At 37.2% G+C, this 17,927-nt stretch overlaps 1 protein-coding gene across 3 annotated transcripts in view; it reads right to left on the bottom strand.

Moving 5' to 3' along the window:
* Positions 1 to 17,553, bottom strand: part of AUH (AU RNA binding methylglutaconyl-CoA hydratase) — a 161,819-nt gene extending 144,266 nt beyond the window's left edge. For 2 of the 3 annotated variants that reach the window (XM_024731936.1, XM_024731935.1), the window contains exon 1: positions 17,260 to 17,531. In XM_024731936.1, the coding sequence (XP_024587704.1) occupies positions 17,260 to 17,521 (262 nt within the window). In that variant the 5' untranslated portion in view covers positions 17,522 to 17,531. Of the gene's footprint in view, positions 1 to 17,259 lie in introns of all 3 variants that reach the window. The other variant, XM_024731934.1, reaches the window with a different exon arrangement.
* Between the last annotated feature and the right edge of the window lie 374 nt (positions 17,554 to 17,927).

The following is a 17,927-nucleotide window of genomic DNA, read 5'->3' on the forward strand; positions in this document are numbered from 1 at the left end:
GCAGAATCCTTATTTGTAATTGGGTTAAACGAAAGACAACAAAATGTGCGCGTGCCTTCTCTATGCAAGAAACTGCTCAAACCCATTTTTCAACGAACTTAAGCTCATAGCAGAATAAATTTACAAGAATTCCCAATGATCTCAGTAAGGAGAAAATCATGAAGGAGAACTGGTTTCTAGGGCAGGCTCTGCATTAAACAGCTGAATGACCTTGGGTAGGTCCCAATACTAATGACAACAGCTACCACTAATTGAGTCCTTTATTATGTGTTGAACACTGTTCCCAAGCGCTTTACATTTATTGACTTTCGTAATCCCCAAAGCAACCTAAGAGGTAGGTACTGTTTTTATCCTTGTGGAACAGATAAAATAATTGGGACTTGAGGAGGTTAAATAACTACCTTCAGCTAGTAAATAGCAATCTAACTCCACACTTGAAGGAAAAATGAGACTTGCTACACTGTTCATGCTTTAGTTTCCTCAGAAGAAAACCAAGTGGTTAAGACTAGATATTAATTCATTCAAATGTACTGAGTACACATTATGGCGCTCAGCCCTCAAGGAACTATAGTCTAAAAAGGAAAGACAAACATCAATAAAAAAAATCATAGAAATATACAATTCAAAATGCTTTACATGCTCTGAACGGTGCTACAGTAATTTGTAACCAGAACTGATATGGTCTGGGGGCAAACAGGGATAGTCAGGGAAAGCTTATCCAAGACAGTGCTATCTGAGTTGAGATTGGGAAGATGAGTATTGGGGGAGAGGTGGGTGCTGGATTACAGACAGGAACAACATAGGAGAAATCATAAAATAGTCATGCCAGAAGGAGGAGAAGAGTACCCAATGAGAGGAGAGGTCAGCACCAGCCAGATAGTGTCATTACAGGCCCTGTTAAAAAATAAGGAGTAACCATTGAGAGAGTTTTAAGTATTGTATAAACACACATATACATCCAGTGGGGAGGATTCGTTTCTATATTTGGAGACCATACCAAAGTGTACAGGGCTAGACACTTCCAGGCACAAGCTGCAGTCCAGTCAACAGATAATAGGTTTGGCTGAGGTTAGCTGAGTTAGAAGTAGAAGGAAGTGAAAGGACTCAAGAGCTATTCAAGAGGTAAATGTAAAATGAGTTAATGATTGACTGGATTGAGGACTGAATGCATTGCAAGGAGGTATTAAGGAGTGTCTAATAAAGTTTTGGCTTCAGCAATTGGATGAAAAGAAGATGACATTCAATGAGGCAGAGAACCATAAAAAACACCAAGGTGAGGGTGCCAGGGGATAAGGTTCATGAGTTCAGTTTTGAATTAAAGTGAATCTGAAGTGCCTTTGAGACACCCAAGCTAGTTATCAGTTATCAATTCTAAGGGTACAGTCTAAGAATGCAGGCTCTGAGGTCGGACTGCTGGAACTGAAATCCCAGTCTGCCACTAGCTATGTGACACTGGACAGTCACTTAACCTCTCTGACCCTCAGTTTCTTACCCTGTTAAGTGAAGATACTAATAGGTCCAAACTCCACGGGACGATTGTGAGGATCATATGGCAAGACATATGTAAAGCTTTCAACATAAGCATTTAATTATTATTGCCCCTTCTGCAAACACTTTGATGCAATAATTAAAGTGTTACCATAATGAATAGATGCTAGATAGGATACTGTTGACAATATTACTAAATTGTAAAGTGCCATCAAAATGCTTCTACCATAGTTAATTCCAGTGGTTTTGGTCCCATGTTTGAGGCCTGATGTTTTGAGCATTTCTACCTCAAACAGTTGGAAATCAGCTCTGTAATTTAAAACGAATCATCCTGTGCCTAACAACTGTCCCACCAAATGTATCAGTAAGCTACTGATACCCCAAAATGGAATAAAACCTTACTTTATTCTGCAGGGCCTATTGTTTTCATTTTGTAACTGCCCCACTTTATTTCACATTTAATAGCTTCTCAATAACTCAATTATCATGCAACCTCATCACATAACCTAGCCAGAACAAGTTTGCTAGGTTATTAAGGTTATTAAATTCCTGTTTCAGACTTTTCCTGTCTTTTGACAAAATATCATAAAATTCTTGGTGAGTCTTCAACAAGTTCATATTACAGCATCAACCCTGCTCTACAGAGCTCACAAAACTGAAAGATGAACAAAGTGACTCAGCTGGGACTTTATATATATATATATATATATATATGAATACATTTTACTCATACAAAATTGAAGTGATACACCCTGAGTGAAAGTCCTCCTTCCCTGGACCCATTCCATTCTCCTCCCCAGAGGTAGCCATAGTTATCTGCTGATATGTAACTTTCCACAAAATATATTTACATACAGAAATAGAGTTGTGACTATAGTTTTGCTTATTGTTGCTATTTTACATAAATGGGACCACAGAGTATTTTCTGTTGGCGCTGTTCTACGTAAATAGGTTCATACATATTTCCTTTATTTACTTAATTTGGCCTTAAAGATCTTTCTACATCAAGACATTCCTTTTAATTCATAATATTCTGTGAAATGAATTTCCATTATTTAGTTTCCTTTTCATTATCATTTTCCTAAAATACTGCAATGCTGCAATCAACATTCTTGAAGATTTCTTTTCTGTACAATAAATATCTCTCTGACAGGTATCAAGAAGTGGAATTTCTAGGCCCAACAGAATGTGTATTCTTAAATTTTAACAGATAACTCTCAAAAATACAGATACTGTCCAGCCAAATCACCAGTACCTATTTATTCACAGTAGTACATCTTAATAGAGCTCCAATTATGTGTATTACCTGTACAAGGACACTTCCTTGCCCACATATTTTAATATTTATATTATCACTAATTCTCAAAAAATATACAAAATCAATCTGAAATTAAGATCACTTCTAATATATTTTTAAACTACCTCTACATTGTACTAAGACACAACTGTACCAACAAATTAGTCTTACATTATACACGTTAACTTATTTATAAAGAAATACAGAAGTTAGGACACTGGAACTCAGCTCCTTCAGGCCATTTAGAACTTTCTGTGGCAATTCTGTGTACCACTTTGTATGGAACCACCAGACTTTGTTAGACAAGATGCATGAGATACACTAGCATAGGATCTATTACACTGGAATACACAAAATTCATAACTTTACACAAAGATACATACACTCTTTTCGAGTACAAGGTTTTTGACCTAAAATTAGAGGAATTTTAATATATTCTGTTTTACATGGTACCCATCAAACAGAGAAAAAAAAGTTATGTTAAGTCTAATTACATTCACTACATTTTCAAGTATATTACTGGTAAGAGAGAACTTCCGTTTGACTTGGTGTCAATGAGAACTGAATCTTACAATTTACTCTGTCACCACCCTCTCCCACATCCCAGCAGAGAATTATTTTGACCCTAAATAAATAAATAAATAAGGCATCGCTCATTTGTGAGAATACCACTTCCGCTCAGTTGAAAATTTACCTTCGCATATTATCCTTTCTTCAATTAAAGCTATTGTCTCAGTCTCTTATCATATACAAATAAGTTTGGTCTGTTATTACTAACCCAATACTAGGTTTTATTCTAATATCCCCTTATACCACCTGTTTTTTATTTTCCGCTACTTACTTTGTAGAATGGCTTCTAGTCTTCTTACTTCTCTTAAATCCTAACTTATTTATATTTTAATGATCACAGCAGAAAAATTATATATTGAAATAAGTTATTTTGCCATAAATTACCTTCCTTTTGTTTCATTAAATATTTTTTTAATTATGTGTGTGAGCTGCTTACATTATCTATACATTTCATCTCAGGTCACTAAGGGGACCTCATTAAACATGTTATTGTGAATCACTGGTCTACCACTCAACATTGAATATTATAAATCTCTGACAATATATGGAAATAACATCATTATGTATCAAGTTTCACCTAATCTTATGAACCAAAGTTGAGTTAACTAAGTTTAATAATCATTTGTCATTTGTTTTCTGAATTAACTGTTCTTATTGTTTGCCTATCTTATCAGAGTTGTCTTTGGCATTTCAATTAATAAATTTTTAGATTACAGACATTAATTATTTATAAAACAGATCTTTTCCCTATCATTCACTTTTAAAGTTCAACTTGTTCACGGTAATTTTTGGCACCAGAGTTTTAACTTTTTATATAGTATATTATTGCCTTTGCAACTTTCGGGCTTAGTATCTTCCTTAAAAAGGGTTTACGATGAAAACACACATCCACACAAATGCACCAAATGATCACAGCAGCATTATTCAAAATATTCAAAACATGGATACAACCCAAATATCCCTCAGCTGATGAATGGATAAACAAAATGTAGTATATCCACTCAGTGTAATATTTGGCCTAAAAAAAACAACGAAGTATCAATACACATACAACATGGATGAACCCTGAAAACATGCTGAGTGAAAGAAGCCAGTCACAAGGGAGCACATACCTTATAATTCCATTTATATGAAATGCTGAGAGGAGACAAATCAGAAGGGACAAATAAGGTCGATTGGTGGTTGCCTAGGACTAGTAGAGATGGAGGGATTGAGCAGTGACAGCTAAAAAGTGTGAAGTTTCTTTTTGGGGCAATGAAAATGTTCAATAATTGATTGTGGTGATAGATGCACAACTCTGTAAATATACTAAAAGCCATTAAACTTTACATTTTAATAGGAGATTTTTAAGGTATATGAATTATATGTCAATAAAGCTATTTTTTTTTAATTTTTTTAAAAAACATGGCAACATTCTCTTAGACCTAGAAATAGAGTGAAATTACCAGAGAACCATGGAGTAAGGATGAAGGCAAAAGAGAAGGTACACATTTGTGGTGGAGTGTGAAAGGGAGTCAAACCCTTATCCTCCATTGCAAAAAGTCAATAGATAGGTAATACCTAAATTTGAAAATTCCAGAAGTAGAAACACATGTATGTTATTTCAAATGAAATAACATCTGAAATAACATATACCCCAAAGAATCAGCCAAAGGGTTTTAAATAACTGCTTCTGGAGTATAGGAAATGGGGTGGAGGAAGGCACTGCTAGTTCTCAAAACAAACCATGTTAAATATTGGTCACAATACTAACTGTATAGATAATTAAGAAAAAGTAAAACTAAACCAATTAAAACAAAATAAAGGCTCTCTCTACCCTAATGTTTTGAAACAATTCTCTAATACTTTCTCCTAACATTGATTACTTTCATTTCTGCTGTTCTCAACTCCGCAGGTATCTTATTTTCCCTGAAATGCATAAACATTTTTGGCTAGCACCATTCATAAAACAGTACCCTATTTTCTTTCTGATTTCAAAGATCAAACAACTGTATACTAAATAACTATAAAAATCACTCTCTGGACTCTCTGTTTTACCGTCAATTTCCTGGTCCACTCCTATTCTAATGTTCTTCCTACTTTAATTATTATAACAATATTGTATGTTTTGTTATCTAATGTACAGTAAGCAGCACATCTACCAGCTATTATTTTTCAAAATGTCTTAAATATTCTTAAACACAACTCTTTTCAATGAAATTTAAAATACACTGTTAGGATATTTGTTGTTTAATATTTAGGAAACTGACATATTTAAAGTATCAACTCTTTCCCTTTATAACATGGTACAATGCTGCAAATTTTCAGGTCTTGGTTTTTTCCTCAATAAAGACTTAAGAGACTTCATCTTGCACATCTTCAAAGGCTATCTGTTGCCCCTTGTGAATGCTTTTATTTCTTTATCAGTTATATTTTCTAATCACATATTGAGAGTACGTAGAAAGTTTAGTGCTATTTTATAGGAACTTTTTCTGGCAAATTTATTAAATATTAATAGACTTAACAAGTGGTTCTCTTCAATTTTCTAAGACAACAATCAATCATTATCTGGAAATATTGGCAGTTACATGTTCTGCTCCAATGTTAATTTCCAATTTCCTTCTCTTGCTGTTTTACTTTAGCTAGGACTTCAAGTCCAACATAATATTAGCAAAAATAATAAGTTCCCTTATTTTATCAATGTCTTTAATGAAAATGTTTCTAAGTATTTCACCATTTAGTATAACGTTTGCTATGCATTTCTAATAGCTTTTTTTCAAGTTGGGGAAATTTATTTCTACATTCAAATTTGCATTTTAAAAAGATCACTCAGGCCACAGTGCAGAAAACAGATTAGAATAAAGCAAGAATATACTAGAATATACTAGACCAATTTCCCTTATGAATACAAATGTAAAAATCCTCAACAAAATACTAGTAAGCCAAATCTAGCAGCCATGACCAAGAGGGACTTATCCCAGGAATGCAAGGGTGGTTCAGCACAAAAATCAATCCAAGTTACACACCACATGAACAGAATAAAAGAAAACATTTGAAAGCTACATGATCATCTCAACTGATGCAGAAGAAACACTGGACAAAATCCAACATGCTTTAAATGATTTTTTTTTAATGATAATTTAAAAACCTCAACAAACTAGTAACAGAAGGAAACTTCCTCAACCTAATAAAGGGCATTTATAGAAAACCCACAACTAACATCATACTTAATGTTAAAAGACCGAAAATCTTCTCCTTAGGATAAATAACTAGATAATGATGTCTGTTTTCACCACTTCTATTCAATGTTGTACTGGAAATTCTAGCCAGGGTAATTAGGCAAAAAAAAGAAATAAAAGGCATCCAGATAGGAAAAAAAAAAGAAGTAAAATAATTTCCATTCACAAATAACATGATCTTATAAACGAAGAAAATCCCAATGAATCCACCAAAAACTATTAGAGCTAATAAGTGAACTCAATAAAGTTGCATGATACAACATCAATATATAAAAATCAGTTAAATTTCTATACACTATCAATAAATGCTCCAAAAATGAGATTAGGAAAACAATTCAATTTGTAATAACATCAAAAAAATACAATACTTAGGAATAAACTTAAGAAAGTTCAAGACTGTACACTGAAAACTGTAAACCACCACTGAAAGAAATTTAAAAAGACCTAAGTAAATAAAAAATTTATGATCAATTGGTTTTTGACAAGAATACCAAGACCATTCAATGGTGCAAGACTTTTCAACAAATAGTGGTGGGACAACTAGATACTCACCCACAAAGGAATGGAGTTGGACCCTTTCCTCACACAACATACAAAAATTATCTCAAAATGGATCTAAGAGCTAAAACTATAACACTCTTAGAAGGAAGCAAAAGTATAAATCTTCATGATCCTGGATTAGGCAACAGTGTCCTAAATATGACAACAAAAGCACAAGCAACAAAAGAAAAAACAGATAAACCAGACTTCATCAAAATTACTAAGGAAGTGAAAAAACAAGCCACAGAAAATATCTGCAAATCATACATCTGATATGGAGTTTATATTTAGATTATATACAGAATTCTTACTATTCACAACGAAAAGACAACCCAACTGAAAAACAGGCGAAGGAGTTGGATAGATATTTCTCCAAAGAAGATATATAAATGAAATGAGGCTCAACATAATATGTTATTAGAGAAATGCAAATCAAACCACAATGAGGTATCACTTCATACCCAGTAAGATGGCTATAATTTAAAAAAGGAAACAAATAAGCATTGACAACGATGTGGAGACTTAGGAACTCTCAACCACACTCTCATATTCTCATACAGTTTGGTGGTTCCTCCAAACACTAAACATAAAATTACCACATGACCCAATGATTCTACTCCTAGATACCTATCCAAAAGAATGAAAACCTATGTTCAAACAAATAACCGTACACAAGTGTTTAGCAGCATTACTCATAATATCTAAAAAGTAAAAATACAAAATGTGCTATATCCAGTCAATGGAATATTATTCAGCCATAGAAAGGAATGAAGTGCTGATGCATGCTATAACACAGACGAACTCTGAAAACATTAGGCTGAAAGAACCCAGACACAAAAAGCCACATATCGTATGATTCTACTTCTGTGAAATACCTAGTATAGGCAAACCTGTAAAGACAGAAAGGAAAGTAGTGGTTTCTGGAAACTGGGGGGAGGGGGAATATGGAGAAACTGACTAAAGAGCATGGGTTTGTTTTGAAAGTAATAAAACTGTTCTGGAATTAAAAGAGTGATGATGGCTGTACAACATGGTGAATAACCTAAAAACTACTGAATGTACACTTTGAAAAATTAAAATGGTAAACTTTGTATTATGTGAATTTCACCTACAGTTACAAAAAAGAAAAAAAAAAAAAGTATACTGGAGGATACCAAACAAGAGGCTACTGCAGAGATCCAGATGAGAGAATGACAGCACACAGGCTTCAGGCTGTGGAGTGGAGATGGAAAGCAGACTGCTTCTAGAGATATACTGAAAGCAGTACCAACGTAACTATTACCAATAATATTCTAAACCCTGTTTATATTCAATCTATAGATACAGCAATGGACAACTGTAAGAGAACAAAATGTAACTATCATAAACTTTGATGATATAAAGTTACAAATGACAGAAATTGTATGGTTAGAAGATGAAGGATATAGAACAGCAAACATTTTCTGAACTTACACCAAAAAAGTCCAGATACTGTCTATAAAAATAATTATAAAGGTAACACAAACCAGAAAGTGAATAAAATTATCATTCACGGCAAAGACTCGAAATATAAGTTTAAAGTCTTTACTTTTGATGAAACAGTTTGAAAGTGGAGAGATGACACCCTTCCATAGTGTTTTTGTTTATTTTACCATGAGCATATATTGTTACTTTAGAATTTTGTAGACCTCAATAATTTAACTATTTTTACTAACAAATCACTTGTAATACACAAAGAACTGAAAACCACTGACAGAATACTTTTGATAAACCATATATAATTCAGTCTCCTTAAAATACTACAAAAGTAATAAGAACCTACAATAAAAACATAATGAACTAACCCAGAACTCCTTCACATGAACAAAAGGAGATATGCAATTTTTATAATACCCAAATTTTAGAAACAACGTGGAAAATCATTAACAGATGATGGCTGTAAACCTAGAAAACCCAAAACAATCAAATAAAAAACTACTGCAACAAAAGAGCATTATTTAAAAGACATGAAATTAAATATCCAGATAAAACAGCCTTCATATAGAAGGAAGGAAGGAGAGAGAGGGAGGGAGGGAGGAGGAGGCGGGGGGAGGGAGGAAGAAAGGCAAACACACAGAAGATATACTGAAAGAAATCATCTCATTTTTATGAACAACCAGACAGGAGGCAGGATGACCTGGGGTACACTTAACATAAATGTGCAAACCCTACTGGTGGGCACTTCTAAAACTCCCCTTTAAAAAAAACAAAATAGAATTGCAAAAATGGAAACACATTCTGTGTTTTTAGGTAGAAAAGAAAGCAGTATCATAAATATTTCCCTAATTTTAAATCCAACACAATGTCAATAAAAATACCAACAAGCCTTTTTCTGAAACTATACATGGATATTCCAAAACTCATGTGGAAAAATAACCATGCAGGAAGAGCCAAGAAAAAAAAAAAAAGAAAGAAAGCGCAAAGGTGAAGGAGGGAATACCTAGCCCTACCATACACTAAAATACAACACAGCTTTAATCATAAAATAATGTAGAAGTGCAACATCTACAGAGACCATAAAACAGAACAGAAAGACCAGATTTAGCTCGTGATAAAAATGGCCCTTCAAATCAGTGGGGTAAAGATGAATAAGTGGTGTTGGGACAACTGGATACCCATTTGGAAAAAGATAAAGGGTCTGTATCTCACACTGCCATGATAATTCCTTTATTTTTACATTGGTGGTTTCAAAAGTGGTGATTTTCTATCATTCCTGCCATTCTTCTATAAAAACATCTTCTTCCCTACCCCACCATCTTGAGTAATCACCATGGCTTCATGGATTCTTTACTCAAGGTGCTATAATCCATTATCACTGTATTTTTTAATGTTCAAAGCCCTTGTAAGCTTATATCCTGACATGTTCCTTTTAGTATTTAACATGTTTCTATGTCCTTCTGACATGTTCCTTTTAGTATTTGAACACTTCCTTGCTTTTTGACTCACAAAGATATTCCAGGCTCACCTTTCACTTTCCCTGCTCCAGACCTGAAATCAGACATTTCTCCAAAGAGCTCTGGCTTCTTTCAGTGGGGGAACAGTCTTTAGAAACCAAAATCTGGACATTAGATATGTTCACTGCTACTGTGGTATCATTCCTTTTAGACTGTTTCAATGGTCAGAATAGGAAATAAATATAAACATGTTCATATACAATATACTTATGTTTTTTTTAAGTTTGGCCTGATAACTCTAATTCAAATCCAAGGTAACAGGTTTCTTCCTCACCTTCCCCCATCCCATAGTTGTACTTTCTCTCTCCTACCACAGTGAAAAGTCTGTTTCCCAAGAACATTTTTTTCATTTACTCTATCCTATAATAAAAAGAAAACATATTCAGAATTATTAAGCCCAACTACTGCTAACAACAGACTACTAAGTAAATTTCAAGATTCTTTTTGACTCATAACTAATTGATCTAAATGATAACAACTTATTCAAAACAATAATGCCAACCATGTATGGGGTGACTGTAGCTTACAGAAAAGGGTAATAAATGACAGTAATGTTATAAGGAATGGGAGGAAAGAAATAGGAATATGCATTTACACCACTACCACCATGAAATAGTATAGTGTTATTAAAAAGCAGGCATGGATTAGTTGTAAATATATATTGCAAACAACACGGTAACAGTTACAAATACATAATAATCCAACTATTTAAATAATCACTTTAAGTATGAATGGTCTAAAATACACTAATTAAAAGACAGATACTGTCAGAGTGGATTAAAAACAAGACCCAGCGCTTCCCTGGTGGCGCAGTGCTTGAGAGTCCACCTGCCGATGCAGGGGATGCGGGTTCGTGCCCCGGTCCGGGAGGATCCCACATGCTGCAGAGCGGCTGGGCCCGTGAGCCATGGCCGCTGAGCCTGCACGTCCGGAGCCTGTGCTCTGCAACGGGAGAGGCCACAACAGTGAGAGGCCCCCGTACCAAAAAAAAAAAAAAAAAAACAAGACGCAACTCCATGTTGTGTACAAAAAAATCCACTTTAAACATAAAGACACAGACTGATTAAAAATGAAGAGATAAAGCAAGATAAACCATGCTAACACTAATAAAACCTGGAGTAGCTACATTAATTTCAGAGACAGCAGATCTCAGAACAAGGAATAGTCTCAGGGAGAAAAAGGGGCATTACATAATGCTGGAGGGCCCATTTCTACAACATAATAACCCATGCATATCCACCTAACAATAGAGCATCAAATTGCATGATTTAAAAACTGATAGAATTACAAGGAGAAATAAACAAATCCCCTAACATAGTTGCAAATTTCAACTCACCTCTATCACTTATAGATCCATCAGACAGAAAATCAATTAAGGGTATAGCTGAACTGAACACAAACAAAAAAATCAACTAAATCTAACTGAATACTAGATCTGCTTGAATATAGAACACTTGCATCCAACAATAGCAGACTACTCATTCTTCTCAAGGTCATACTGATATTCACCATGACAGACCACATTCTGGGCCAAAAACACACCTTAACAAATTTAAAATAGAAATCAGGGCTTCCCTGGCGGCGCAGTGGTTAAGAATCCGCCTGCCAATGCAGGGGACAAGGGTTCAAGCCCTGGGCCAGGAAGTTCCCACATGCCACGGAGCAACGAAGCCCATGTGCCACAACTACTGAGCCTGTGCTCTAGAGCCCGCGAGCCACAACTACGGACGCCCGCGTGCCTAGAGCCTGTGCTCCGCAACAAGAGAAGCCAACGCAATGAGAAGCCCACGCATCGCAATGAAGAGTAGCCCTTGCTCTCCGCAACCAGAGAAAGAAGGCACGCAGCAAGGAAGACCCAACGCAGCCAAAAGTAAATAAAATAAATAAATTAAAAAAAAAAAAAAAGAAAGAAATCATACTGAAGTATCCTCCTAGATGACAATGGAAATAAACCTAGAAATCAATAACAGAAAAACAGCTGGAAAACCTCAAAATACTTAGAGATTAAATAAGGTACTCAAGTAAAATATAAGTAAATGAAGAAATCTCAAGAGAAATTTAAAATACTTCTAACTATATGAAATTGAAAATACAACTTATCAAAATACATGTGACACAGCAAAAGCAGTGCTTGGGGAAAACTTACAGCACTGAATGCACATATTAAGAAACGTCTACAATTGGTAATCTAAGCTTCCACCTTAAGAAACTAGAAAACAAATTAAATTAAAATAAGTGGGAAGAAAAGTAAAAATCAGCAGAAATCAATGAAATTAAAAGTAGAAAATCAGTAAAGAAAAATCAATCAAATCAAAAGTTAGTTCTTTATTAAAAAGATCAGTAAATTGGTAAGCCTCTAGCCAGGCTAGCCGTGAAAAAAAAGAAAGAAAACAAATTACTAATATCAGAAATGAAAGAGAATCTCAATTACTAACATCAGAAATTCATCACTACTGAATCCCACTGATACCACAAGCATAATAAAGAAATATTATGAACGACTATATGCCAACAAATTTGCTAACTTACATGAAATAAACCAATTCCTTGAAAGGCACAAGCTAACAGGACAAGAAATAGATAAGCGGAATAGGCTAAATCTATTGATATTAAAGAAACTGAATCAGTAATTAATAAGCTTCTAAATCAGAAAGCATCAGATGCAGATGGTTTCACCAGTGAATTCTACTAAAACATTCAAAGAAAAAAATGATGTAATTTCTCTACAATCTCTTCCAGAAAACAGAAGCAGACGGGGCACCTCCTAGCTCATTTTATTAAGTCAGCATTACCCGTATACCAAAACCAGACAAAGACATCACAGGAACGGAAAACTAAAGACCACTATTTCTCATAAACATAAATGCAAAAATCCTCAACAAAATGTTAGTAAATCAAATCCAGCAATGTATAAAAATAACTACACCCCAAAATCAAGTGGGATTTATTCCAGGTGTGAAAGACTGGTTCAATATTTGAAAATCAATTAATGTAACATATCACATCAACAGGCTCAACACAAAAAGGCATACAATCATCTCAATAGATGCAGAAAAAGAATTTGACAAAATTCAACCAGATAAAAACACTTGAACTATGAATAAACAGAGGCTTCTTCAACCTGATAAAGGACATCTACCAAAAAACCCATAGCTAACATCATACTTAATGGTGAAAGACTGAATGCCTTCCCCTCAGATCAGGAAAAAGATTAGGATGTCTGTTCTTGAAACTTTCGGTCTACACTGTAACAGAGGGTCCAAAGGGGGAGATTACAGAAGAGAAAGAAATAAAAGGCATCCAGATCGGAAAAGAATAAGTAAAATTTCTTCTGTGTGCAGATGACATGGATCCTGTATATAGAAAATATTAAGAAACCCACTAAAAACCTATGAGAAAAAAATCATCAAGTTCAGGAAAGTTGCATGATACAAGATCAACATACAAAAACAATTGTATTACTGTACGCTAGCAATGAACAATTTGAAAACAAAACTAAGAAAACAATTCCATTTACAATAGTATCCAAAAAGAATGAACTAGCTAGAAGTAAAGTTAACAAAAATTTAAGTTTAAGACTTATACAATGAAAACTACAAAATACTGCTGAATGAAAAGATATTCCATGTTCATGGAATGTTAAGTTTTATAGTGTTAAAAAGGCAGTATTCCCCAAATTGATCTACCTATTCAATGCAATTCCTATCAAAATACCAGTTGACTTGACTTCCTTGAAAAAACTGAAAATTCTTTAGAAATTCTGGTATAAATTCTTCAGAAATGGTACTGACATAAAGATAGACATGTAGATAAATGGAATACAACTGAAAGTACAGAAACAAACTCTATGTTTACAGTCAATTAATTTTCAACAAGCATGCCAACACAATTCTATGGTGAACTATAAGTCTCATCAATAGCACTGGTACACTGGATATCCAAAGCAAAAGAATGGGGGCTTCCTTAGGGGCTTCCCTGGTGGCGCAGTGGTTGAGAGTCCGCCTTCCGATGCAGGGGACACAGGTTCGTGCGCCGGTCCGGGAGGATCCCACATGCCGCGGGGCGGCTGGGCCCGTGAGCCATGGCCGCTGAGCCGGCCCGCGTAGAGCCTGTGCTCCGCAACGGGAGGTGCCACAACAGTGAGAGGCCCGCGTACCGCAAAAAAAAAAAAAGTTCTAAAATTAGATTGTAGTGATGGTTGCACAACTCTGTAAATATGCTAAAAATAATTGTACATTTTTAATTTTATATGTGAATTAATCTCAATAAAATTTTAAAATATATACATCTATCTAAATATATAGCTTTATTGAGATAGAATTCACATGCCATAAAATATATGGAATTAAAGAACGTATTCTTTAAAACATGAGAAAAATGTGAAAGGAATCAACCTGTTTTTTTTAAAAAAAAAAGCATGTAGTAGGAAGATGAGCTAGCTGACCTCTGCAACAGGCCACCTGAGACATGATACAGGCTTGGACAAGAGCAGTGTTGGTAAAGAAGAACATGGATAAAAATGGAAAGACTACAAAGGCACTTGGGAAGACCTGATGATAAGCCAGATGTGAATGATGAGGTAGAGCGGGCATTAAGAATAACTTGAATTATGCATTTGCTTGTTTGCTCTACTTCTACCAGAAGTTGGTATAAGGTTCACAAAAATGGTCTTTAAAATGGGTCACAATTATGAGTAGAAGCCTACAAGACTGGGAGAAGGTTGGTATGGAGAAGGGAGAGGTCATTCCAGAAGGCGTGTGCAAAAGCACAGACACATAAGAGCAAAAAAAGGTAAAGCTTAGATGCAGCAGAAGGGAGATGGATGGTCTGTAAAGGCCTGCAGCTGTGAGGGCTTGTAGGCACTAGAGACCACTAGAGGTTTTTAACTGAACAGAGATCTGATTCTTGCTTGGCCTTGAAAAAACCACCCCAGCCCCAGTGCAAAGAACAAACTGGGAAGGAGAATGACTGGAGACCAGTTGACCTATAAAGGCAGCCACTGCAGGAAACCAGGAGAGACCTCTGTAAACCATGACCGGGACTGCTGCTCTAAAACCCTGAGGAGGCTGGACAACAATGCAAAAAATAACGACTAAAGAAAGTTGGTTGTCTAACTGTGCTTCCACAACAAATTACAAATATGGAACCCAAGCAACCTACGAGTACGGATGTATTCTGCATTTACCCACCTCCACCAGCCTAAAGAGGCCTACAGGGCAGAGAGCAGTCTGGGGCTCCTCTGACCCAGTGGAGTTGTCATATTCCCTGCAGGCTGCTAAGAGCACCAAATTTTGGACTCGCCTCTAATAAGCAAAGGCACCAGGGAGATTCCTTCACCTGCACCAGCCTTGAACTCACGTTCTTCTTTGCACTGCTTATTGCTGGTTTGACAGTAAAGCAAAGCAAAGTAAAGCATATATAATGTTAAACAAAACTGAGTTGTCACCTTGCCAATCCTGAAAGGAAGCGGGTCAATTTTCTTAAGAACCCGTATTCCCTAATAGCTGATTTTTACATTTCAAGTGACAAAACATTCTGAATTTATCAAATTGACTTATATTCCGATTTCTTTTCCTTGACCCATTTGAAACCTAACTGAAGGACTTTCCAGACATTTTATAAAAATTTACGTTCAATATGCATTCATTTAGGTCAAAAGAATACAGAATATGGTGCACATTACTAGCTGCACCTGCAATGCATTTGTATCTAATGTACTGCTGGTTCACCTAATGCAACTGAAATGCTGGCAAGACTAAGCTTACCCAAAAGATGGTAGCGTTCATGGCTCTAATCACTCCAGTGCCAATCTACTTTCCAGCTGAATTTCTCAAAATTCTGCCTGTCATGCCACTACAACCACACTTGCCTTATGCCATTTCCCCAAAACACCACACATGTTCCCATGCCATGCCTTTCACCATGCTCTTGTCTGTATGAAATAATAAACAAATAAAAGAAATAACTCATCATACTCCAGAAGACCCCCTATGAGCTAGATCGATACTCAGTGAGCAATTTATATTACCCTCTCGTCTAATCTCCACAGTAGGCATACAAAGTTGGTATTATTTTTCCTATTTTTGCACGGAAGAAAATTGAAGCACAGAGAAGTTTGCCTAGGAACCCTCACTAATGTCACATTCCATTGCAAAGAATGCCTTGGACCCCTGTTCATCTGGCAAAACCCTAACTTAACCCTCAGAATCCCCTTCTGGAGTCTTCCAATCTCCCCAGATATAGCTATCATATGAACCTTGGGGGTACTACAGCCCTTTGCTGTCGCCAAGCCTTTAAAGTTAGCATAACCTTTTAATCACCACTATCTTCCTCGCTATATACTGGGTGCTGCTTAAAGATAGCAATCATGACTTAACTCGTTTTGCACTTCTGCTTAACCGATTATAGGTGCTCAATAACTGCGTGTCAAAATTCAGTGACTACTCTTCTGGCAAACTGCTATTTCCACCTTTCATGATCCATTTAACTTCTCCCAACAAGGCAAGTGAAAGGAATTGAGCTTTAACAGCAATCCCACCGACTGGCACACATCCTCTATCACAACCCTTCATCCCACTGTATTGCACTGCTAACGCATCTATCTCCACCCAAGGAGGTAGCTCAAGGGCAAGATCAACATCATCCACAACTGTGTCCCCCAGAGCTTAGCAAGGGAATTGGAAGACCAAGAAAATGCTCAAAATTGTCTAACTGAACTGAAACAGTCCACAAAACTAACCTTCTAAGATAAAATGAGCAAGGGGAAAAATTGTTCCAGATGCACCGCTTTAAACTGAAGAAGACTCATAATAATAAGGTGCATTGTCAAGGCAGCTTCCAAAACTCTCCGCCTGATAGGTGAGTTGACAGAAAGGAATCACAGAGCAAGAACAAAATCTGGAAGCAAATATCACACACCCGGTTTATTGACCTTGGCTCGTCTAGAGATGAGGACGTAAGCCGCATTTCTGTCTTCGGCGCCGAGTAGGGCCACTTTTACAGGTAAACTGCTCCGTAGGACACCTTTAGGCAAGGAGAGCACTATATAGCTGCAACGCTTGGGAGGGGGAGGGGAAGGGCCCCCAAGCCTCTCGGCGGACACTGACGTCAGCCCGGACACTCGACCTTGCAACCCCTTCCCAGGACCGGCGGCCGCCCGCGTCGCGCCCCTCACCTCGGTTCTCCTCCTCCAGATACCGAACCCGCAGTTCGTCCTCCGTCTTCACCTCAGAGCTGTAGCCCCTCCGCCAGGCCGCCCCCCCGGCCGCTGGCGTCCAGCCCCGAGCCCAGGTCGCCGGGTCGACCCGCGGGACCGTCCAGGAGCCGGACAGCCTCCACCCAGGGCTGAGACGCGCACAGCAAGCGGCCACCAAGCGAGCGCGGCGGGCCTGCAAGATAGCCAAGGCCCCGGGTGCCGCTGCCGCCGCCGCCGCCATATTGACTGTTTACGGCGTGAGCCTGCGGTTGCTGCCCCGCCCACGCACGCCGCAGGGCATGCCCAGGCCCCGCCCCCAGCTCGCCCCGCCCGGCCACGCCCCTAGAACCTCCCTCTCGCGCCAGGCTCCGCCCCCGAACCCTCGCCCCGCCCAACACCGATGACAGAGCGTTCCAGGTTCCACTTTCTCAGGCCTCCCTTGCCTGACAGAAGGTGTAATGGCTTGTACAGCAAAGGAAGGGAGAAAGTAATTCTCCAAGGCTGTGGAATATTTTAGGGGGAACATATTCTATAAGAACTCCCCGGAGAGAGTCGCCTCCCTACACTCCCTGGGCCATGCCCTGGCACATGAGTTAGCGGCAAAGGTGAACTAAAATGTTTGGTCTCAGGTTTGGCTGACAGGGTAG

Source organism: Neophocaena asiaeorientalis, unplaced genomic scaffold (genome assembly GCF_003031525.2).
Source record: "Neophocaena asiaeorientalis asiaeorientalis breed wild unplaced genomic scaffold, Neophocaena_asiaeorientalis_V1.1 scaffold160, whole genome shotgun sequence".
Classification (NCBI taxonomy): domain Eukaryota; kingdom Metazoa; phylum Chordata; class Mammalia; order Artiodactyla; family Phocoenidae; genus Neophocaena; species Neophocaena asiaeorientalis.